This window comes from Lampetra planeri, chromosome 43, assembly GCF_965212315.1.
Source record: "Lampetra planeri chromosome 43, kcLamPlan1.2.h2, whole genome shotgun sequence".
Lineage (NCBI taxonomy): Eukaryota > Metazoa > Chordata > Hyperoartia > Petromyzontiformes > Petromyzontidae > Lampetra > Lampetra planeri.
In genome coordinates, this window is record NC_136149.1 from 7,431,434 (window position 1) to 7,455,686 (window position 24,253).

Below are 24,253 nucleotides of genomic sequence, written 5' to 3' on the forward strand. Positions count from 1 at the left end.
TTAAATTAAAAATCTCGACATTTCTGAGGCAACACAAGCTTCCGTCTTCAGGTGGAACCGTCAAAGCACGATAGCTGTATCAAGTACTTGCTGTATCAAGTACTTTCTGGATGCAGCAATCGTGCTGTGACGGTTCCACCTGAAGACGGAAGCTTGTGTTGCCTCCGAAACGTCGTGATTTACATTTTTTACCTACGTGACTTTACCGAAAAAACCTAAGAATACAAGTGACCTGAATTCGATTCCCGTTCAGGCATGACATCAGTGAGTAGTTATAGGTGTTAGGGGCCGTCCATAAATGACGTCACGCACCTAGGGGGATGGGGGGGGGTCAGACATTTGTGACGATGTGTGACGAGGGAGGGGTGTTTGAGAAATAACAAAGCGATTTGAAACACGTTTTATTTTGGGGGGGGGCAGAGCCTTGTGACGTCATATTTGAGGGGGGGGGGGTCTGACTTTTTGTGACGCCGTGTGACTCGGGGGGGGGGGGTCAAAAATTGTCCAAAATCGCGTGACGTCATTTATGGACGGCCCCTTACCGGTCTTGTCTGCCCCCCCCCCCCCCCCCGGTGCGGTGAAGTATGGTCGAACAACACTCGTGATGAGACAGCCGGGGGGGGGTGGATGGGAGACCTTCATCCACCATTGGACTGACCACGGACTGCATTTAATTTCTATTTCACTTTGATAGCGATGGGCAGGAGGGAGGCATGAATGGGTGGGGTTTTAAGAGAGATTTCAGATCTCGGTGGAGACCCTGCTAAGCCCTGCGCCAGAGAGAGAGTGAGTGAGAGACGGTGCTTTGGCCTGGGGGTTGTGTGGACGCGCCTGCTTGTGGAGCCGTGTGAGCGCGCTGGGAACGCGTGCTGTTTGGACGCACCTGGGCAGAGACTGCGATAAGTTTCACATCACAGAGTAGTACAGCATTGCCACTATTAATACATTTTTAAAATACCAGTTTTTCCAGTGCTGTAGCAATTAATCACAATACAGTATATTTTATTTAGACTTCAAAGTTTCGTGACTGCAGGAATTCTAATTCTTGGTTCTTTCGGTAAAGTCACCTAGGTAGAAAACAAATTAAAAGTAAAAACTCCACGACGTTTCGATGGCAACACAAGCAGTCTTCTTCAGGTGGAAGCCCGCTTGTGTTGCGATCGAAACGTCGTGGGTTTTCTGGTTTTTAATTTAGATTTTTGTTTTCTATCTACGTGACTTTACCGAAAGAGCCAAGGATACAGTATATATGTTTAATTATTTCGCTGCTATGAATATCCGCATGATAAGCCACTTCGTTGAACTATCATTTGTGGCCAGATTGCTTCTGAAAAATAAACTAATAGCTCAGTGGGCTTTACTTGGTAAGATAACAAAAATAGATATTTATATTTGTATATTTAAGTGATTTGTTTACCTTTCCTATAGCGTGCACTCCGATCGGTGTTTTGTATCGTTATGACGTTCTGACCCCGTGCCCCTACTGGTCAGCTGTGAAAAAAAGAGCTTCATAGCTCATCGGATTTCTCCTGCAGTACAAATAAAGATTCTGATTAATAAAGACTCTGATTGCATAATACGAGTCTTTTTTTTGGGGGGCATTAGATCGCGCATGAAATGTGTCGTTAAACCCGCCACCACCCGACACAGCCAGCCTGCAGCAGGGGGGCGGGGGTTGTGATGCCCCGCCCCTGCGGGGGAGGAGAGAGGGGGAAGAAGAGTAGGGGGGGAGGGGCAGGGGAGAAACGAGGGGGGGTGAGAGAGGGGGGAGGGATGAGAGAGGGGGGGGGATGAGAGAGGGGGGGGATGAGAGTGAGGGGGGGGGTGTGAGAGAGAGGGGGGGGTGTGAGAGAGAGGGGGGGGGTGTGAGAGAGAGGGGGGGGGTGTGAGAGAGAGGGGGGGGGTGTGAGAGAGAGGGGGGGGGTGAGAGGGCGGGGGCTTAGCGCATGCGCAGTGCGAGGCAGCACGTGACCAGGCCGAGGCGACGCAGGAGCGAGAAAGCGACGAGCGTGGGGGCGGCTGTCGACAATTTGCGGCCGTCATCATCATCGTTGTTGTTGTTGGCATTGTTGTTGTTGTTGGCGTTGTTGTCGCAAACGAACGACTGCGACGACCGCGCCGTAGCGAGCAGACGTTGGTGTCGTGGAGGGGACGAGCTCGTTTGCTTTAGACGACAAAGCGGCGCGCAGATCCACGGAGGGAGATGAAGGCGGCGGAGCTGTGCGCGGTGGCGGTGGCGCTGATGACGACAGGCGAGGCAGAGCACCGTGCCAACACCATGGCACCACCACCACAACCACCACCACAACTACCACCACAACTACCACTACTACCAGGACACCAACACAACTACCACGATAACATCACGATACTAGCACTACGCCATCACGACCATCAATAGAACAGCAATCACGATACCGTCATGCCCACCACGATGATACCACCACAACTACCACCACGATACCACCACAATCACGCTACCACAACTACCACCACTACCACCACAATCACCACTACTACTACCACCACAACTACCACCACCGCCACTACCACTGCGCCACCAATCCACCCCTAATTATATCATTCAACACGCGTACATTCTCCAAAGCATGTTTCTCTTTTTGTTCTCTCAAGTGTAAGAATTGCATTGTGATATAATACTTTATACTTAAAACACAACATAACGTGGTGCAATACTGTACCTACAGCGTACCGTACAACACGCACCCTCTCCCATTGGCACGGTTGTCTACGTACGGTACGAGATCATTTAAACCAAACTAATATTACTCTTGAACCCTTCGTCATAGGAATTACATTATATCCTTGCATTGTACACGATAACAAAACAATGGGGCATGTCACGAATTGACAAAAGCCATTGTTGTACTGCACTACTATGCGTCCACGCGCGTGTGCTGCCCAGCATGGTGAAGTATGGTCAAACAAAGCTTCACGACTGCCGAGGGCGTGGGGGTTAGGCCCCATCCAACAGTAGATTACAGGGCGGGTACACAATACTGCTGTACAATGCAGCATCGTGTAGCAATGCACTTAGCTATAACGACTTGGTCATGATAATGACGGGGTTTTGTTGGGTTAGATCGCTGTAAGTATAAATGTGTCGTAACCCGCCACCACCCGACACGGCCAGTCAGCTTTGTTAAGTGAACAAGACGTGCCAATTGGTTTACCAGTGTAGTTTATGGTGTAGTATATAGTGTAGTTTATTGTATAGTTTATAGTGTATAGTGTAGTTTACTACTTCAGCACACCGATGTGAATATTGGGGGGGGGGACATCCACCCCCCCCCCCATATTCAAATGTGCTCAAAATGTCCCTAATTGCTGTAAAATAGATTTCTGTTTATATGATTGTGGTTATTGTTGTACTTTTTTAATCCCTAATCTCTGCCATTACATACAATGAAACAAGAAATGGTGAAAAAGAAAAAACAGAGCAATGTAATACAATACACTATTAGATATTATTGTAAAATAATAATTAAAACTCCATCCTATGTGTTAGTGATTTTTTTAAATATTTTAGGCAGGAAATTCGTTTTTCAATTTAGATTTTTATTTCTGGGGGGGACCCCAAACCCCCTAGAAGATTTGGTCCCCCCCAATGTTGACTCCATGGCTACGGCCTTGGAGTTAATCCACAACATTTACAATTTACTCTCCCACCAACAAACCGGTGGGCTGAAGTAGTAAACTACACTATACACTACACCATACACTACACTATACACTACACTATACACTACACTATACACTACACCATAAACTACACCATAAACTACACTATCCACTACACTACACACTACACTATACACTACACTATACACTACACTATACACTACACCATGAACTACACTATACACTACACTATACACTACACTATACACTACACTATCCACTACACTACACACTATACACTACACCGTAAACTACACTGTACACTACACTATACACTACACTATATACTACACTATACACTACACACTATACACTACACCATAAACTACACTATACACTACACTATACACTACACTATACACTACACCATAAACTACACTATACACTACACTATATACTACACTACTATACACTACACTACTATACACTACACCATAAACTACACTATACACTACACTACTATACACTACACTATACACTACACACTATACACTACACTACTATACACTACACTACTATACACTACATTATACACTACTATACACTACACTATACACTACTCTCTACTGGTAAACTAACTGGCACGTTTTGTTTAACGTGACAAACCTTACTGGCCGTGTCGGGTGGTGGAGGGTAACGACACATTTATACTTACAGCGATCTAACCCAAAAACCTTGATTGTTATGACTATTGGCCGCGGAAGCCTACCACGTGTATAACAACAGCAACAGCAGCTCGGTAACAAGCCGAGCTTGCATTGCACCCTCATGGAACGCGTAAAAGCACTCGGCGTGAGCGTCGTGTGCCGCACGGGTTGGATCCGTGAACTCCGCGAGTGACGACGAGTCAACGTGTAAGACGAGTCAGCGTGTAAGACGAGACGTGGGTAGCTTCGAAGGTAACGCGAAAGCGTTCACGGATACACTCGCAGCAGCGGCATCGTCGGCGAGATTATAAAGAACGAGCGGCCCCACGACCACTGTTGTTGTAGCGCGTTTCCCCGTGAAACTCTCTCGCGCCTGGATAATCCCCTCGAGATGTGGAAGGTCTCGAAAAGTTTTGGGGTTTTTTTGCGAGGCGCGTCGACTGGGACACGCGCACAGCAAAACAAAAACACACATTCTAAACAATTATAACGTGGGAAACCCCATATTGAACGCGTGAAAGAATCCCTCCCACACTCAATGGCTGCATTCATTTAGGCCCAATCTGCAGTCATTTAGGCCCAATCTCAATCTCAGCACTGGAGCCATCTGAGCTATCCTCGTATCTGAGCTATCCTCGTATCTGAGCTATCAGAATACGCCACGTAGATGGGGTCCATTCTTAAACCTTTCAGACCAGTCCGAAATACCTGAGCCCAGAACGACACCGACCTGGCCAATCCCCCCCGCCTGCCGCGGTCTACCTGATACCGTAGATGCCCCTGGTAATGCCGTCCATGATGTCAGGATACTGCAATGTACGTTCTGAGAGAGGATGTGGAACAAAACATAGTTTCTAAATAAATAAATAAATCTGCAACTTGTGCAGGATACATTGATACAATGAACATCATATCCGAAATCGCCTCGAGCCCCTTCGTAAATCACGTTACCTGTGCGTGGCCACCACCCTCCTGAACCTTCCTGCCTCTCCACGCCGCCTTTGGAAGACGCCGCCGCTCCTGACAACAGCATCGAGGCCCCAATGTCGCTCTTCCTTCCCCATCCTCATCTCTTTCCCATGGTCTTTTCCCCCCATTCATTTCCTTCGTATTTCCCACCCCTTTATGATGTTACTATTTGTACCCCCCCCCACACACATTCACTCTACTCCCCCCTTCCTGTGGCGTGTGCCACAGGTAAAACAGAAAAGTTGCTTGTCACACATAATCAAACTTAACAATATATACAAACATTTCTATTTAAAGCTTCCGTGACTGCAGGGATTCATAGTCTTGGTTCTTTCGGTAAAGTCACGTAGAAGGGAAATAATAAAAAAACAATAAAATGCTCACGACGTTTCGATTGCTATGGTTTTCACACCTGATGATGATTGCTTGTGTTGCAATTGAAACGTCGTGAGAATTGTATTGTTTTATTTTTATTATTTCCCTTCTACGTGACTTTACCGAAAGAACCAATAATATAAAATATACGACATGAATAATTAAGTTATGCACACCGCCGGTCCGTGTAGGTTATTGTCTAACTTGCAGTTGCAAATGTGCAAGCGTGTTTTGATGAATGATATCAATATGTTTGAGACCAACAATATAAGCACAAAGGATTTCACAAGAAGAGAAAGCACAGCATCATCGCAATCTACACAGCTGTACACAACACAGAGACACGTGATCATAACAGCAGGGGGCCAGTTGGGCAGGTAACGTCACACAACTTCTCCTCCTTAGTCTAGAATCTGGGGCAAGTTGTGAGTCACAGCGAGCAGTAGAGGCAGAGGTCAGCCGCACTTTGCACATGTGGCCGACCCAAGTGCTCGGATTGGTCAATCATTACCAAGGAGAGGTGTGGCTCTCACCCACGCTCGGATGGGTGACCACCACCATGGTTTGCCAGGTGTTATCGGTTTGTAGCTGCGAGGTGGCCAGGAGATTGTCATGTTGAGTCTCGTCGCCTCGTTTGCATGGTGGGTATTCTCCAGGCACTTCAGTTTTTCGTCCCACAAAGCCAAAACAACTTAAATAGGACGAACAACGGCATGTCAATGAGTCTTGAGCCTCTGTGGTGCTTTCCTGTTTAAATGGCATTATTGTTGTAGGTTTTAGCGACCAGACAATGACCACATCGCCAGATCTTTCACACAGCCGTCTACTTGTGGCCAGTGCTTTTAGGTTGTAGGGCAGCGTAATGAGGAAGTTGGTAAGTACATAGTTTTGGTATCTACACGTACAGTGCCGCTAAAACTATGGCTTATTTTATTTATTCGAACGCGACCTGCTGGGGGTGGGGTGGGGACGAGAGGGGGCGGCGGCTGTTTTGCCATCGGGCTTTAGTCAAATGCGCTGCCCTTGCACGAAAAGTCCCTGCCGTCGGCAACTCGAGAATCAAAAGGACACGGACAATAACAACGCGGTGGCACGAGCGTGCAGGATGCCGTGAAGTGGGCTGCCAGGGCGCAGTGCATTGGTGAGTGAATGCTGCAATTGCAGTGCAGCCGTCTGCCACAGGGGGTACCACGGTGGCGAGATGTTAACTACCTCGCGTGGTATACAGGAGGTCGTGGGCTCGAACCCGACCCTGATGCCTGCTGTATATTTTGAGTTTTCGTGTTCTCCCCCTGGTCGTGTGGATTTTTCTCCGGATCCTCCGGTCTTTCGCTCCACATTTAGAAACATGCTGTTAGAGTACTTGGCTGGTATGCATTTGCACCTAATGAGCCACTTCGTTGAGCTATCATTTGTGGCCAGGTCGCTTCCGAAATAGAGTTATCCAGCTTAGTGGACCTTACCTGGTAAAATAAAAAAAATAGTACCTCCACTCTGTGGAATCCCATCCCCAGACAACTCTGCCCCCCCCTCTCTCTCCTTTCGAGTCGTGCCTCTGGGGGGCCCCTTTTAAATGTCCCTTGCTCATCAGTCCCTTCCATTGCGTCCCATTCTTCATTTGCAGTTCTGCACTCTTGAGATATTTGTTACATAGGGCGCATTGCAAATGTGAGGTTGTGGTGGTGCGAGTGAAAAAGCCACAGATAACCAATGCTGAGGATTGATAGGCAGGAAGCGGTGTCGCATAGCGTGGGCGTGGGTGCGACGAACTGCATGCGACTTTGGTTTCCCAGCTGTTTAAACACCAAGGTGTGTGTAGTGAGCAAGGGCAGTGTGTGAGATAATAACCGCAAGCCGTTTCCCATACAGCACTAAACCTAGGTGACGAGCGACCCTGAAGGGTTCACTTGAGCAATTACGGGGCCCTGCTGCTTGCGGAGTTGCCGCGTTCCATCGCGGCTCAACCTTGACGCCTCAAGCCGCGTACGTGAGCCCGTAGCGCTGGTGATTATTCGGTTGAAAGAAGATCTCCGATTTTCGACACGAGCCCAGTTGACATGGCCGTCCAAACACTATTATAAGCAAAATGAGGAATTGTTCACGACGAATCTGCATTTGCCTCGCCGTGTTTCCCTGCGTGTCATTGAAGTTAAAAATATTTTTTAATGGCGGTACCAGCGTCGGTTGACGGGCGGTTATGAGGTAACTGGCGCACAGCGGTGGTTGGAGTGGTTTGGTTGCGCCATGCCCAGTTGTCCGGCCACGTCATTGCGTCAACAGCGTCTCTGATTGCAGAGACACGCGCCGCTCACAAATGCAGTGCTCGCTCGTTCTGCACACAAACGCGAGAGAGAATCGCTCATTCCTACACTTTCGTCGATTCCACTGCTGGATGAAGGTCTGCGCAGCGCCGATGCAGGTTGTGGGATAACTTGACCATACTTCACCACGCTCGTAAACAACGCGTTGGTGAAAGTGGGTCTAGCGTGGACGTGGGAGCCTGTCGCAGTACAGTTCGTCAATGGATGTCCTTGCACTTTCCCTGCTGGGCCACCATGTAGTGCTGCCCCACAACTGCCTACGCGATGCTTGGTGCACATGGCGGTCGCCCGTTCAAGAACTATCCAGGCCGGACCCGGATTTACGCAACGAGATCTGATGCGCTTGAGCGCATTTCGAGCGATTTTGTCATCGGCAAAATTCCTACACAAGTCGCAAAATCCAGTCTCTCTGCTCTCAAACAAGAGTCGGACATCACTCGTCTGACACTGGGCGCTCTCAGGCAGTGGTGGAAATTCCACATCTCCATCAGGAGAAGATCACTATTACTATAGCATTGGAAAAGGTAAAAAAAATTAGTCGGTTGTTTAGACATTGGTAAGAAATAAACTACACGTACAGTGTTCACGGATACATTTGCAGATTGCGCAATTCAGCGTTATCATGACAGGCATTGTTCTGTGCACTGTGGAATGAAAACAATGTCAAGCCACTGCTGCATTGTGGGGTGTTTCTTCACATTTGGTGAAGGCTGTAGAATTCACGTGTCACCTCTGTGTAGCTCCAGAAATTTTAAATAAAAATGTCCCGTTTTTATCTCTTCCTTCAATCCCCAGGGGCCCAATTCATGAGTCTGTGCCGAATTATTTAATGTGTTAGCATAGCGCACAAAGCCTGTTTTGTCAAACCGTGAATTTAAATGTTCATGGCTATAGGCTGTTCTTACTGTTTATAGGGCAAAAACTTTTTAAGTTTAAAATACAGAGCAAGTGGCCCACTAAACAGAACTCTGAATGTGTTGTGATTGGATCCACTCCATGCTCCCATCATTTGTAATTAGCAATTGTGTAACTTCTTATTTCGCATTCCCTTGGCCATCCTTTTCCGTGAAATGGATTGATGGGCACAGAATTCTGCCCACACCTCTGCAAGGGCCTGAAGTGGTTGCGCCTCAGTGGGGAATGGACTGTACCACTGGGTAACCAGAATGGGCATGGGGGGGGGGGACAGCGATAAGGAAGTGGGGTCCAATAAGTCCCGATATGATAACAACAAGCGCGTGATTATTGTCGGCCACCATGTGCCTGAATAAGCGAGGTCATGACGTTGCTGTTCACTGTGGGGGTATGACTCACCTCCACCGAACCGCATGACCCTCGCTGGGACAGTGGTCTTATCATCCTTGTATAGCCACAGCCGAATAAACACAAGGCAACACGGGAGTGTACGAACAGCCGTAATGATCTTAAGACTTATATTATAGGTGTCCTTTCAAGATTTGACAGTCGGAGGCGATGTTGCCAAATGTAATCCTAATTGAGAAATATGCAGGCAATGTCCATTTTCAGCAGTGAGATGTTTGGCCTGTACCAGTTACGTTGAATGGTTTTCTTTTTTTATCTACGGGAGAAAATGGGAGAATTCAGAAGAAACCTTGCAGGACAGGGGAAGAACGTACGGACGCCAGGAAGAAAATCGCCCGAGTCGGGAATCGAACCCAGGAACTTTATACCGCGAGGCACACGAGTTGTTACTGTTGCGGTTCTACGCTGGCGCCCAGTGGTGATTGTTTCGGCAACGTTGGTGGGCTACCGCAAGAGACATGTCCCTCCTGATAATAATTAGTTGTTTTCGTTGAGTATTTCTGACAGATGTTGAATTCCCTGAGTGCGAGGCCCTTCGGAAGAATTGTCAACAAAGCATTGTATGTACACGGTATGCATAGAGTTAGGACAGACCCCCATTGATTTTGGACACCGGACGTGTAGCTACTTTTAAATTCACCACTTTTACATTCCCTTCATAAATTCGTTCGTTGATTTGAAAGTGATGACCACAGCTGGTCCCCCATGTGCGCTGTCTGACATCAAGGATCAGGAGTCCTTAATTTGCATTGCCCTTGCCATGATCCCTAGTACTGTTGCATTCCCATTCTTAGGTTTTTTCGGTAAAGTCACGTAGGTAAAAAATTTAAATTAATAAAAGTAAAATAAAATAAAAAATCAAAATCAAAAATTAAAATTTACTTTTATTAATTTAAATTTTTTTCCTACGTGACTTTAACGAAAAAACCTAAGAATATGAATCCTTGCAGTCACGAAAGCTTCAAATCTAGAACTGTTGCATTCCCTTTCTGATGTTGTCTTGCTGAAACGAGGGAGGTGTTTGGGTACATTCTTCACTTGAACCTCCGGCTTTCACATAAACTGCGTTGCGACATCATTTTATGTCTGTTGAAGGCGAACGACGCGGCAATTTTTTCCTCTCGACGGGCTCTACACGATGCGCTAATCAACGTTTCAAAGTTTTGTTTCTTCTGCGCATTCGTCCATGCTGCTATGCTATGACGACACGACAACAGAATGATCCGCGCCAGGTGGGTCGCGGCGTTTATGTGCGCCGTGGGACGGAGTCGCCAAAAATAAATTAATTACGATCTTGACTTCCGTTTATGCGGGACCTCGGGGTCCCGCCATGAGGTTCACTCGTCTGCCGGAAGACTGGCCGACAGGAGGAGCAGCTGGACTTCATGGCTCCTTGAGGGTCGCAATTGAGAGGAACAAGTTCTGTCACTTGGGAACTGTTCCTGGTCTCGCCACTGAATCTCCTGGATGTAAACAAACGTTGGGATGTTGAGTTCGGCTGCAGGAGAGAGGGTCCCAGGCTCACTCGGTGTCCACAGGGCCGTGCAGGAGGACGTCTGTGCACATGGGGCATGCGCCGGCGTGTGGCAGCGAATGGCCATGCGGCTGCCAACGCCAGGAGGCGCGTGACAGCGGCGGCGGTTTCCATTCAAGGAAGTGAAACCAATAAAGTTACACGCGCCTGATGGTGGCTACAGCGCACTTTGTGGTTAAATTTACAGTTAAACACGCGGATCCACATTATTGTGCAATGCAACATAACGTGGCGCTTTTCAGAATATATATTTAGATTTTATGTGCATAGTTAACAGATTTCGAAAGAGACTCCACCGTTCGAAATTAAATTAAACGCATCTTGCTTTAGAACTTTATCTTACCGAATTCACGCCTCACAGATTTGCCCATTGCTTCCTCTCATATTTTAAATTCACCTCATCTCCAACATTACATCTATTGTACATACTTTAGTTTAAGATAAGATCCAGCCCCCTTCTTTGGTGCACGGTGCTGGTGAGCTCGGTGGGAGCGCTCGGAGGCGTCAGGTCTCGTCACTTCCTCGTGCAGCGCCACACACGAGTTCGGTGACTCACTGCAGCCATGTGGCCAACGTGCCATGAGCGTGACACCGGGAGGGCCTGCCCCACCAGTTGTCCCCTCCATGGCTGATGGGCTCGCCAGGGTGGTGGTGATGTTGGCGATACGAACACGTACCCCACTGTACTTGGCACGTGATTGGGCACCTGTTTAAGTGGCCTCCACATCAACAGCTGCCCCTGGTGAAATGTCAGCAATGGAAACTTTCGTTTGTAAACGCTGCTTATGGCTACCCATGGGATTGTATTTGTTTACGTATTTGTTTAGTTAAGGTGTAGATGTTGATGGTCCCATCAAAAAGAGTGGCTAAGCCATTGGTTGAAAGCATTTTATGTATGAGAATCTTTCAGGAAAATGAGGCTTCTCCTTTCTTGCGCCCTCAGCTGGGGTCGTGTTGAGCGGTGTGCGCTCGGGCGTTGAGGCCCACACACGCCCACCCCAGCGACGCCACTCCAATTCCGCGCGGCCCCCATGCCCCCCCGCGCCGTACAGGCGGCGCGATAGCATCGCCCCTCCGGGCTCACAGTGAACGCGGCCGTTGGTCGCGATTTAAGGCGATCTGGGCAAAATTTGGCTTAAATTCTGTGCGCGAAACATGTACAGCTCTCTGGTTGAACTGTTTGGTATAAGTCACGGGCAGTGGTAATGTTGAAGTAGAATACTGTTACGCTGCACACCGTTGTACTACGCTGTTATAGTTTCATGCATCACTTAGTACATTATGCTGCATTATATGAACAGTATAGTGCATGGTTCTTCGTGTCTAAATCCACTGCTGGTAGAGGGCCTCCCCCCACACACTATTCCGGTGTTGGGGGGTAATGTAATCGTACTTCACCAAACTGGTCAATACGCATTGGTGAAAGCGGGGAGCATGGTCATGGGAACTTGAAAGCAATACAGCAATGGATGTTGTTGCACGACCCTCGGCTGACCGTGACATAGGGCTCCAAGAAAGTTGCTTATCTTCTGAAATCTGATGAGATTGATCGCATTCCAGTCATCGACTCAAAACCGTACCTGGAACGGGGTGGTTTTTCCTTCCATCTGAAGATCCCACGAAGAGAGAGTGGTGGTGGTGGTGGTACTTGCAGCTGTGCCCTTGGCAGGGCCTGCACACATTTAGTGCACTCTCATTCACTCGGCTTGTTTTTAATCTCTCGGTGACGTGACCGCCGCTTGTTTGCCTCCGGAGACAGTGCAGAGGTGCCCGTGCCACTAATCCGTGACGCGGAGCAAATTCCACGTAATTAAACAATTGCCGCAAAATACTGTCAGCTCCAGTGTTGTCGGCGGCTCAAACACGGCGGCGGGCAGATTGAGAATGTATACAAAGTTACTGGCACACATTGATTAATTCTATATCTCCATTCTACAGCAGTCGCCACGTGTAATATATTTTTAGCTGTCTTTCCCTTGGTTCCCTTTCATTGTTCATGTCGGCGAGCGTCCGTACGCGCAGAGTTTCACAACTTCCACGTTCCTGCAGGCCAGTGGAAAGCCCCGATAACTGCACGCACAAAGTCCACACTTCTGCTTTCATTCTCTGTATTATTTTGGCTGCTCTGAAAATGCAACCGGAGCAGCGCCCCGCATGTCCTGGATAAATAAAGGGTATCGTTATCTCAATGAGCGCGTGACCAACTCACCTGCTCATTCGCCCGATCCCGTGAGCAGGTTGGAACCTGGATAGCGCTTGAATAGGTGACCACTTGTGCACAAAACAGGGGCTGTAGGCTGTTGCGGGGTTACATTGTGGGCAGCAAGAGGACATTGCAGAAAAATCCATTGGTGTACTGTACAGTAAAACCTTGGATTGCGAGCATAATTCGTTTCGGAAACGTGCTTGTAATCCAAAGCACTCGTATATATCAGTTGTGATCATGTGACGCTCGGCAGACAAAGCATATATATGTACTACTCGTATTGCAAGACCTCGCTCGTTTATCAAATTAATATTTATTTTAAAAAATTGCTCGTCTTGCAAAACACTCGCAGACCAAGTTACTCGCAATCCAAGGTTTTACTATACTTTCGTGCTCCCAGACTTGACCAACCCGCACTGACCAGAGTGTTCAGGTATGGTCTGGTAAACCCTCGCACCTGCACGGCGTTTGGAGGTCCTATCCTGCGGAGGATTGTCAACAGGGCGTGTGCACGTACATCCTTACCATCGCTCATGTGTTGTGGTGTGCTGTTATTCCCCTGCAGTGGGATGGGCGCTTGCTGCTCCAGATATCGGCCACTATGAAGTCTACGATGGCAAGCGGGTTTGTCTGAAGGCGCAGGCGGCTCTGCAGCTGCTTGTGAACAACACCAACGGTCTGGTGAGTCAAGCAGTCTGGCACTATCCCTTGTGTGAGTGCGTGCCAAGCGAGAGGGTGCTCAACATCGAGTCGGAGCAGCCTATCTCACCACTAGCGTGATGTGTATTCCCGTCTCATGAGTGGATATGGGAGAGCTACCTCTGAGGTTTCTTCAAGTGAGAGTAAGTTTTGACGCGCCGCAGTCAAACCCCTATTTGAAATTACCAGAGATGGAATTTGGCTAATTTTAATTTGGCCAGGCTGAGACCACTTGAGAAGCCAGTTTAATCACAAGCCGACGCCTGAGGTCGAACCAGGATCTTAGCTAATCCATAATTGACACTCTATCGCTTACATTCTGCTCAATGTTTTATGTTGCCCACAGCCCTGCCATGATCTCAATTTAAATGTGCGTTGCAGTTTAATTTGGGCAGAAGCAAATGGGGGTACCCCTTCCCTGTGAGCAGGATCACCGCTCGTGGTTTCATGTGTCTGCTGCATCACTGAGATTACGTTATACTCTTAAGTTACAATGTGACACCGCTGGGTTGCGAGATGTTAACTACCTCGCCCTGGTATACAGGAGGCCATGAGTTCAATCTGAACCCTGACGCCTGCTGTGTATTTGGAGTTCGCATGTTCTCCCTGTGGTCGCCTGGATTTTTGTTCGCGAGTCCTCCGTTTAACCCCTCCGCATTTGGAAACACGCGTTTAGAGTATTTGGCTGCTTTAAATTTCCACACGATAAGCCACTTTGTTGAGCTATCATTTGTGGCCAGGTCGCTTCTGAAAAAGAGCTCTGTAGCTCTCAGGGGCCTTACCTGGTTAAAATAAAGAAATTGTTTAGTTGAGATATGACAGATGTTTAGAAGCGATGGCAGGACAACTCCGCTGCCTCCCTTTTGGGGTGTTCTGTGTTACCCGTGGACAGCCGGGGTCCTGTCTCTGGCAGCTTACGTGACGTTGGACTCGCATAACTTTGGTTTCTTTTGCAGGGCTTCCTGAAGTTCGACATCAATCCGAATGTCACCAATGCCAGTGGTGTTTGTCTATCCATAACCTCCACGCTGAAGCTCCAATTCAAAGAGGGATATGTCTTGTTCACTTTTAATAAGGTAATGCCCGCTTTTTTACAACTCACGGGTTTCATACAGTTTAACACGTAGGCTTTCGCGACCAATATCATCCATAAGAGGTTTTTTGGGTTCGATCGCGTAAATATATAAACGTGTCGTTAAAACCCGCCACCACCTGGCACGGCTAACTAGTAATGGTTGTCACGTAAACACAACGTGATAATTCGTCACTAGGACAGCACTAACCGGTGTGTTGTGGCTTGGCTCTCTGTTTACGTGACAACCCTCACTCGTTGGCCGTGTCGGGTGGTTGCGGGTTTTAACGACACGTTTATATATTTACGCGATCTAACCCAAAAGCCTCTTTTGTGGGTTTCACACGGTCTAATATTGGAGTCTTAAAAGCCCACGTCTATTTGAGATGTTTCATCAGGGTTGGAAATAAGCAGCAGCAGGAGTGTATCCTTGTTACGTGCGTCGTGTTTTTGCCCTGCAGACTGTCTTATGTTTTCTCTTTTCCTCCTCCAGGTGAACAAAAGTGCAATCTTGGAATCTATTACAGCTGAACTGTCCTTAACCCCTGCAGGCCACGGTAAGAAATGGTCACATTGTTGAACACTGAGGCTTTTGCGACCAATATCATCCATAATAGAGGTTTTTTTTTGATTAATTCGCGTAAATGTATAAATGTGTTATTAAACCCGCCACCAGCCGACAGAGCCAACTAGTAAGGGTTGTCACGTAAACAGAACGTGGCCAATTCGTCACTAGTACAGCACTAGTGTGTAGTGTAGTGTGTAGTGTAGTATACTAGTACAGCACTAGTGTGTAGTGTAGTGTGTAGTGTAGTATACTAGTACAGCACTAGTGTGTAGTGTAGTGTGTAGTGTAGTATACTAGTACAGCACTAGTGTGTAAGTGTAGTGTAGTATACTAGTACAGCACTAGTGTGTAGTGTAGTGTGTAGTGTAGTATACTAGTACAGCACTAGTGTGTAGTGTAGTGTGTAGTGTAGTATACTAGTACAGCACTAGTGTGTAGTGTAGTGTGTAGTGTAGTATACTAGTACAGCACTAGTGTGTAAGTGTAGTGTAGTATACTAGTACAGCACTAGTGTATAGTGTAGTGTATAGTGTAGTATACTAGTACATCACTAGTGTATAGTGTAGTGTATAGTGTAGTATACTAGTACAGCACTAGTGTGTAGTGTAGAGTAGTGTAGTGTATAGTGTAGTATCCTAGTACAGCTCACCGGTGTGTTGGAGAGCCAAGCCACAACATTTACAATCAGAGTACGACGTTTCTCCAGTAATTCCAACTAGCTTCATCAGGCGACAGGCAGATTTGTGGAGAAATTCCCCTGTTTCATCCTTCCATTTTGGGAACAAAACAGGAGGATTTCTCCACAAGTCGCCTGATGAAGCTAGTTGGAATTACTGGCGAAACGTCGTACTCAGATTGTAAATGTTGTGGATTTGCCCCCCAACACCGGTGTGCTGTACTAGGAACGATTTGGCCACGTTCTGTTTACGTGACAAACTTTACTAATTGGCTGTGTCAGGTGGTGGCGGGTTTAACAACACATTTATATTTACGCGATCTAACCCAAAAAAAAACCCTCTTATGTTCTCGTTATATTGATACGTAGAGAGAATGCTCCTCATGGCATTGTATTGATAAACGCACTGTGCTGAGGTCGCGACAGAATGAGTGTCGACTCCGTGTAGGTGTTTGTGACGAAGCACGGCCTTCATTCCCCCGTGTTTTTGTGTGTGTGTGTTTTTTTTTACAGTTTATAACGGTCACTTCCACCACAAGATCCCTCTAGCACCATCCAACGAATCGTTTGAGTGTCACTCCCGGAACACGGTTGTTCTTGGAATGGCTCTCAGTCTAGTCGCGACGGACGTGCAGGTGCAGCCTTTCGGCATCACCAACGGCACCTTCTCACCAGGTACGCGCGGCAGTTGACCGCTCGCCTCTCCACCTCGTGCCACGGGCGGGCATCCGCTGTCTCGCGAGGCGTTTGGTTTTCCTGCTTTCAATGCAGACGTGGTTTGCTGTCTTGTCAGAATGTGCCCCGAGACACCTTGTGTACAGCTGTGTGGGCACGTAGTTTGTATTTTCACCTTGCCACCCCTGTCGACGTGCTGGATTTCAGTTGGTGTACCCAGGAAACCGGTCTAGTGGTCACATTGTACCATGAAGTCATAATAATAATGATACAGAGTATATTTACAGCGTGCCATTCGTGCAAACTGCATCTTGCAACGCTGCACAATCTCTGCATACACAGAGGTGTGTGTGTATATATATTAAGATGTTTTCAGCCAATTAATGAGTGTACGTGTGGGAGAACACCCACGTGTGCGTGGGGGCAACACTCTATCCCATTCAGATGGGAACGTTGGAGATATTAGTCCACACTTTCTGTACCACCTCCTGGCGAGACAGGATATGGCACCCAGAGATTTGTGCGATAAACCAACCCTTGCTGCCTCCACCGCGTTGGATTGCAGGCCGTGTGCCGAGCCACCACGTAAAGGGGGGGGGGGGGCGGCGTTGCTGTGTTTGCGGTGGTCAAGGGAAGGTTGCGAAGAGCTTTGCGTCGTAACCTCCTCGCCGGGCCCGTCGTGCGTTTCATTACAGGCGCCAGGTGCTCGGAGGATGTCACCATTCCGACCACCCAACCCACGCCGCCGCACAACCACACCACGCATGCGCCCAAACCGACAAAATCCCCCGCCCCTCCCACTCATCATCCCACTCATCATCCCACTCATCCTCCCACTCATCCTCCCACTCATCCTCCGCCGTCACCACCGTCGGCGCCTTCCAAGGGCAACTACAGCATCAGCCAAGACAACCACACCTGTCTCATTGCCGTCTTGGCCCTGCGCTTCAACGTCGAGTACATGAGCCAAAGCACCAAACAGGTGCGTACCCCCCCCCCCATGCCCTGTGCACGGCCCCCGCCGGTCGGCACTTGGCTTAACACGTCATAGGATTTCGCGACTAATGTTATGCCTGATGATGCTGGTTCTAATTGCTGGCGAAACGTCGTGCTCCAATTGTAAATGTCGTGGATTTTACTCTCCAACACACACCGGTGTGCTGAACTAGTGACGAATTGGCACGTTCTGTTTTACGTGACAAACCTTACTAATTGGCTGTGTCGGGTGGCGGTGGTGGGTTTTACGACGCATTTATATTTAGCCGATCTAACCCAAAAACCTCTTAACGGATGAAGGTTTTGAGAGCTTTTGGTGGCGAGGTGCGGTGGCACATTGGCTTTGGCCGTGGATGTTATCTCGATTCGCCCGCAGTTGCGTTTGACACGTATCCTCGTCTGTTTACATATTTGTGCGATGTACGCCGTATATCTGTTTAAAGATTCTACATATTTTTACTTAAATTCTTCTATGGTGAGTCTACAAATTAGATGCCAGAACCATCTTGTGCCACAGGGAAGTGATAATATCACATTCATTTTGTGTTTGTGCTACATTGTCAATATCTTACGTTGCACGGTTGTCTTTGCTCTGATTTCCATTTGCTTCATTGCTGTGCTTAATTTGCGTTGATTTTGTTGACACAGGATCACTCATGTAAATGAGACGCGGTCCTGCTCTCTTGAGTTCTCACGCAGCTGCTGAAAATGTATTAAACTCGATCTTCACTCATCTCACTATTTGGCAAAGCCAGCACTTGGCAGCATTGGCAATGCTGTTCACTCCCGCGGCTCTGAAACAATCCGCATCTGCTTTCTGACGAACGGTTACACGTATGTTGAATTTCTTTCGCACCGTACGTAGCCAACCGTGCCAATCGGAGGTGGTTGTTATCTCCTCACAGGTCGCCCATGGCATATTCAACGTGGATCCCAATAACACCAAGGCCACCGGCCATTGTGACCCCACCTCGCCCGTGCTGTACCTCACGTACCCCCAGGGTCATCTGAAGTTCACATTCGCCAAGGTGAGGGCTCTGTCGCCGTGCTGTACGCCGCCCACAGTTCTATTCCTCACACCCCTCTCGTGGCTTTGATGGTTTTCAGAACCACAAACACACCGGCCAGAAAACATCGTCACACTTTGTGTCAGGAAAATAATCGTCCTCGAGTAGACCTGATTGCTTTATCCCTCTGTGCGCAATTGCCCTACGACTCACCATTGGACTGTGTCTTGTCCCTCCTCGCAGAATGAGAGCAAGTTTTACTTGCATAAGCTGGAGGGCCTTCTCCAGAATGCTTTCCCTGACGCGGCGCCTCACGGTGAGTTTAACGAGTGCCTCCGCTCACGCCATTCCTGTTCCCCAGGGCGTTGATACGACCGTGCAGGTACCCTTCGTGGTTGTGTGCACGGTGCGCCGTTAAACTGGCCCTGGCCATCGCCCACAGCCGGAGCGTTCTCTTTGGGGTGTTTTGACGGCGCTCGTCGTTCAGGGTGATATGCGATCTTTCCCCGGTTACCCACCGATGATGTGCGTTGCATCTTTCATCGTCTTGACATGGGTGGCGGGGTGGCGCAGCCATAGCACTGGCCTGGCCCTCACGGTGTGAATGTCCTGGCTTGGATTCCCGAGTTGAGCGTCTTGCTGTGTGGAGTTTGTATGTTCTCTCCCTCTCTCCTGCATGCATTTCTGCCGGGACCTCCGGTTTCCCCTCGTAGCGAAACACGCATGCAATGTATTTGGTGTTGGGCAAACCACATCCCATTGCTGGATAGTTACCTGAAAATTACTGGATTGCGCACAGCAGCAACATCGTCCAGGCGACTGTGAAAACTTGGCAGGATCCTCCTGAAAAAGAGTCTTGAGACTCGGTGAGACTTTCCTTTATAAACAAGTTTAATGATGATAAAAAGATGAAAAGTGTTCCACATGCTTGAGAGTATAAAACATTGTACACGCATACGTTACAAAGCTGTCCTTATCAAGTCTGGTCTGCCTCCAGTTCATTGCTATCAAAGCGGCGGTCTCTTCCCCATTCGTTTTGGTAACCGTAAGCCACCGTGTATTGACGAGCTTAAAAATAAAACCACAAAGTGAGGCGGATTAAAATGCTTCTATGGAGCATGGATCTTTCACGATTCGTTCCAGTTATACGCAGTCTTACAGCATGTGCTGATGCGGTCTTTCATGCCATGGAAAATAGGGTCTTTTATGTGTTTACTATAATTAATATCCATGCACGCTGAACAAGCACTCGCCACCCAAAGTGATTTCCCATCAAATGAACATTGTGTTGGTGATCACGTCCTCTTTACAGCACTGAGCCAGTGGTGGAAATTCCCCATTCCCATGGTGGGGGGGGGGGTGAGTTTATCTGTAGTAGGACAACCAATATTGACTTCCCCGCAAAGTGGTATTCTATTTAGCGACCCCGGAGGGATGATAGGTGGGGTCAACCCCCACCGAGAAGTTTCAACCTTCCCATTACGAGCCGCTCGCTCGCTCTTGCCGCTGAGCCTCCTGGCCAATTCTGGGCAGAATGTAACAACGATGCGGATGGAGGCTGTGCACGTGGCATGTAATCCAGTACCGTAGGGGAGGGACGATGGTTGGTGGGCATTGAGGTGTCGCCATAGAGTACCCGCTTCTTTGTACGAGTTATTCTCCTGTTGCTCCGGTTTCATCCCGCATATAAACACTCGTTAAATGTCCGATGACACCTTTTTAATATGTAGGGGACCGCAGAGCTTGGGCAACTATTGGCGGCGGCTCATCGTGTGACCGCCTTCCTGCTCGTCCGTGGTTCCACCTCGCGTCTCCGCGTCGTTCTCTTTGTACGAGCAATTACTGTGCGTCGGCGGTGGCGCGTTGCAAGTTCAAATTATTAAAACAGTCGCGCCATGCGCAGCGTGCACCGCCGCGGCACAAACGCGCACGCCATCGCGCAACTGCGCCGCCTCCTCCGCTGTGGTGCTTGTGCCCGTGCAGAGAACTACACGGGAGCCAACGACTCGCTGAAGCTGTTCCAGGCAAGCGTGGGCAACTCGTACGCGTGCATGGCGGAGCAGTACGCAGTGGTGAACAGCACCGTGAACCACACCGTCAGGGTGGTTATCTCGCAAGTCCAACTGCAGCCCTTCAACGTCACCAGCTACAACTTGTCCACAGGTCCGTCTCCCCACCCCGCGCTCTCGCTACCTCTCTCTTTCGCTTGGCGTTGGGAAATCGATGGGCAGAATGTGTTGACCTTGTAATATGTTCAACTTATTACGGTCGTACGTTTGCAGTGGTGCTCAAGCGTAAATAACAACAACAACAAACTCGATACATTTCTCAAAGCACTGCCCGAGAGGGGAAAACGTAAGAGGCCACGTTTTCATCTCTCTGCCCGTAGCAGAGAGATGAAAAAGGGACTATGTTGTTCTAGGGCATTGTTATTGACGGGCGTGTTGGGTTTTCGTTAATATTTGCGTGTTGAATTTGGAGAGCCGTTCGATGCCACCTGCGGTTGCCGAATAAACTCTGTACATCCTGCAAAGGTGCGATTGGTCAGTATCCGCTACATTGCACTTCGGCGACTCATTAGCTGCCAGTGATGCTGCCAGTTGTGCGTACGCGTGTGTGCACGCGGTGAACGTGGGTCGATTTGGCGTCCATTGAGTACCTTGTGCGATGTCGAAACATCCCCACGAGGGAGGCGAAGGCGGCCAGGCGTGATGCTGGCCACCCCCGCTCCCTCGTGTGCCGTCCCGGCCTGAGTAGTCGTCCGCTCACGGTACTTGCCCCAACAGTCTGTGAGAGAGGCCATACGGGGGGGGGGGGGGGGGGGTCTTGTGACTATTGTCTTTGGTCAACGTGGGGAGTGGTGGCGCAAAGTGGCGAGTGCGCTGCGCTTAAACTCGGCGGCCTTAAAGGTGAAGATTCCAGACTACGCTTAACTTCTAAGTGGTGATCGAGATCTGAACCGGACCTGGGTCTGTGCTTGGTCGACACGATCATAAATGAGTACCTGATGTGGCATGCAAACATCAGCACCGGGCCGGGCGTGGCTCTTGTCACACCCCCCACTCCCTCGTTATGCCTCGCTGCCCTTGATAGATATTTCCAAACAAGTACTTGGACCAACAACAGTCCAAAGTCTGCACGGGTATCTTTGCCCGATTTACGTGCGTGCGATTAACTGCGTGTGCAATGCTGCCGATCTCTGCGCTGTGATTTCCCCCAGCTGAGAAATGCTCGCAGGACACGGACAACATGCTCATCCCCATCATCGTGGGCTCCGTGCTGGCCGCACTCGTGCTCGTCGTACTTGTGGCCTACATCATCGGAAGACGCCGCAGCCACTCCGGCTACCAGTCCATCTAGGCCTCTCTCCATCCTCGCCACCTTCCCAGCCAATCGCCGCCCTGTCCCCTCACCACCCGGCGGCCCTACCTCCCCCGCCCTGTCTCCTCCACCCAGCCCGACCTCTCCCGCCCTGTCTCTTCACCACCCAGCCCTACCTCCTCACCACCCAGCCCTGTCTCCTCACCACCCAGCCCTGTCTCCTCACCACCTAGCCCTACCTCCCCCGCCCTGTCTCTTCACCACCCAGCCCTACCTCCTCACCACCCAGCCCTGTCTCCTCACCACCCAGCCCTGTCTCCTCACCACCTAGCCCTACCTCCTCACCACCCAGCCCTACCTCCTCACCACCCAGCCCTGTCTCCTCACCACCCAGCCCTGTCTCCTCACCACCCAGCCCTGTCTCCTCACCACCCAGCCCTACCTCCCCCTGCCCTGTCTCCTCACCACCCAGCCCTACCTCCCCCGCTATGTCCCCTCACCACCCAGCCCTACCTCCCCCTGCCCTGTCTCCTCACCACCCAGCCCGACCTCCCCCGCCCTGTCTCCTCACCACCCAGCCCTACCTCCCCCTGCCCTGTCTCCTCACCACCCAGTCCTACCTCCCCCGCCCTGTCTCCTCACCACCCAGCCCTACCTCCCCCGCCCTGTCTCCTCACCACCCAGCCCGACCTCCCCCTGCCCTGTCTCCTCACCACCCAGCCCTACCTCCCCCGCCCTGTCTCCTCACCACCCAGCCCTACCTCCCCCGCCCTGTTTCCTCACCACCCAGCCCGACCTCCCCCTGCCCTGTCTCCTCACCACCCAGCCCAACTCCCCCGCCCTGTCTCCTCACCACCCAGCCCAACCTCCCCCTGCCCTGTCTCCTCACCACCCAGCCCTACCTTCTTCTGCCCTCGCCAGCCAGAATGTCTTCTGAGATTGGCTGCGCAGCCTTTTCCCCACGGTCCTGTTAAGACCCACAGCCCACTCAGATCTAAATTAAGACATTTCTGGGTAAAAGTTTTAAAAGTTTTCTTCTTCCTAAGTGGGCCTTTTGACGTTATAGCTCTGTCAAGTTTATTTGTTTAATCGGGTGAGAACCACGAGACTATGTATTGTTTGCATTTTCTCTATGCATATATATATACATTGGTTAACTTGTGTTCTTCCACAACCAACTGCTATTCCTTCAATATGAATATTTCTCCAGATCTCAGTGGGCTGTTAAGACTCATCTGGTGTGAAGCATTGCAGGAGAATGCCGTGGTAGATGCATGTAAACTAGAACAAAAATTGTTCCCAGGAAACAATAACTTACGCGTGTACCACGTGCTGGGCTCGCGCACCGCTTCCAACGCGAGGCCGTGGAAATCGGAGCCACGCAGCCTCGACTGGATTAGCTGCTTTTCCCCGAGGCCGTGGCGATCTTTACCATGTCGCACCGATCGCTCTGTCGTTCACCGAGCTGCCGTTACCAAAGGCAATTGGCGGTCGGTCCACTATATTGGCTCGGCCTCACGGCGGCACGCTTTCAATGAGATGCGTACGATCGCGTTCGCCGGCCTCAACTCCGAGCGGAAAGGTGTACCGGGCGTTGCGCTTGCGGCTGCTCCGAGCCAGGCCCGGCTGATTAGGAGAGCAGCAGCAGCAGCGTCCCCCTGATAAGCGGCTTTGACATCTGTCTACTCAAAACCTGCTGGTAGCTGCCGGAACGATAGATCACTGGACCACGAGTGAACCTCGTGCCCTGACGCTTACACTTGGCCGACACTCAAGCCAACGCCGATTCCCGGTGCAAACCTCGACCTTACGTGCTGCCCTCCACCGTGCTGCCCACTCGGGGCAGCCGTGCCACCGCACCGGAGGTCCACATTCACGAGGATGCATGCTGCTTTACCCCATCGAGTCAGCCTATGGATGGGCCATCGGCCATTTGTCTGAAGGCTTGCTTGATCGCAGGCATTCTCGAAATCGGTGATCCTGCGCAGCGATTGGATGCGAGCTGTCTGCTCTGAGAGCTCCTTTGGCTGAGGGACCTATTGCAGGCGTAGGCGATGATTGTGATCGTGCTTGCCCACCCACGGAGTCCAGTGATGTTCTACGGAGCGACGGCGCTACCCGGCCAAGGCTGCGAGCAACAGAACTCCGTTGCTTCTGCGAGC

At 49.8% G+C, this 24,253-nt stretch overlaps 1 protein-coding gene across 1 annotated transcript; it reads left to right on the forward strand.

The window, feature by feature from the left end:
- Positions 1-1,946: 1,946 nt before the first annotated feature.
- On the forward strand, positions 1,947-22,488 carry LAMP1 (lysosomal associated membrane protein 1). Its single transcript, XM_078614236.1, has 10 exons — positions 1,947-2,252; positions 13,643-13,758; positions 14,733-14,852; positions 15,342-15,405; positions 16,606-16,767; positions 17,463-17,749; positions 18,669-18,791; positions 19,014-19,086; positions 20,754-20,933; positions 21,991-22,488. The coding sequence occupies exons 1-10, from the start codon at positions 2,204-2,206 to the stop codon at positions 22,128-22,130; spliced, it is 1,314 nt and encodes a 437-aa protein (XP_078470362.1). The 5' UTR covers positions 1,947-2,203; the 3' UTR covers positions 22,131-22,488.
- Positions 22,489-24,253: the final 1,765 nt, after the last annotated feature.

Excerpts from the sequence above, each read along its gene's own strand:
- LAMP1 (XM_078614236.1), top strand. The coding sequence starts at position 2,204 with ATGAAGGCGGCGGAGCTGTGCGCGGTGGCGGTGGCGCTGATGACGACA. Across the intron at positions 13,759-14,732 it reads TGAACAACACCAACGGTCTG|GGCTTCCTGAAGTTCGACAT; the intron begins GTGAGTCAAGCA and ends TTTCTTTTGCAG. Across the intron at positions 20,934-21,990 it reads CAGCTACAACTTGTCCACAG|CTGAGAAATGCTCGCAGGAC; the intron begins GTCCGTCTCCCC and ends GATTTCCCCCAG.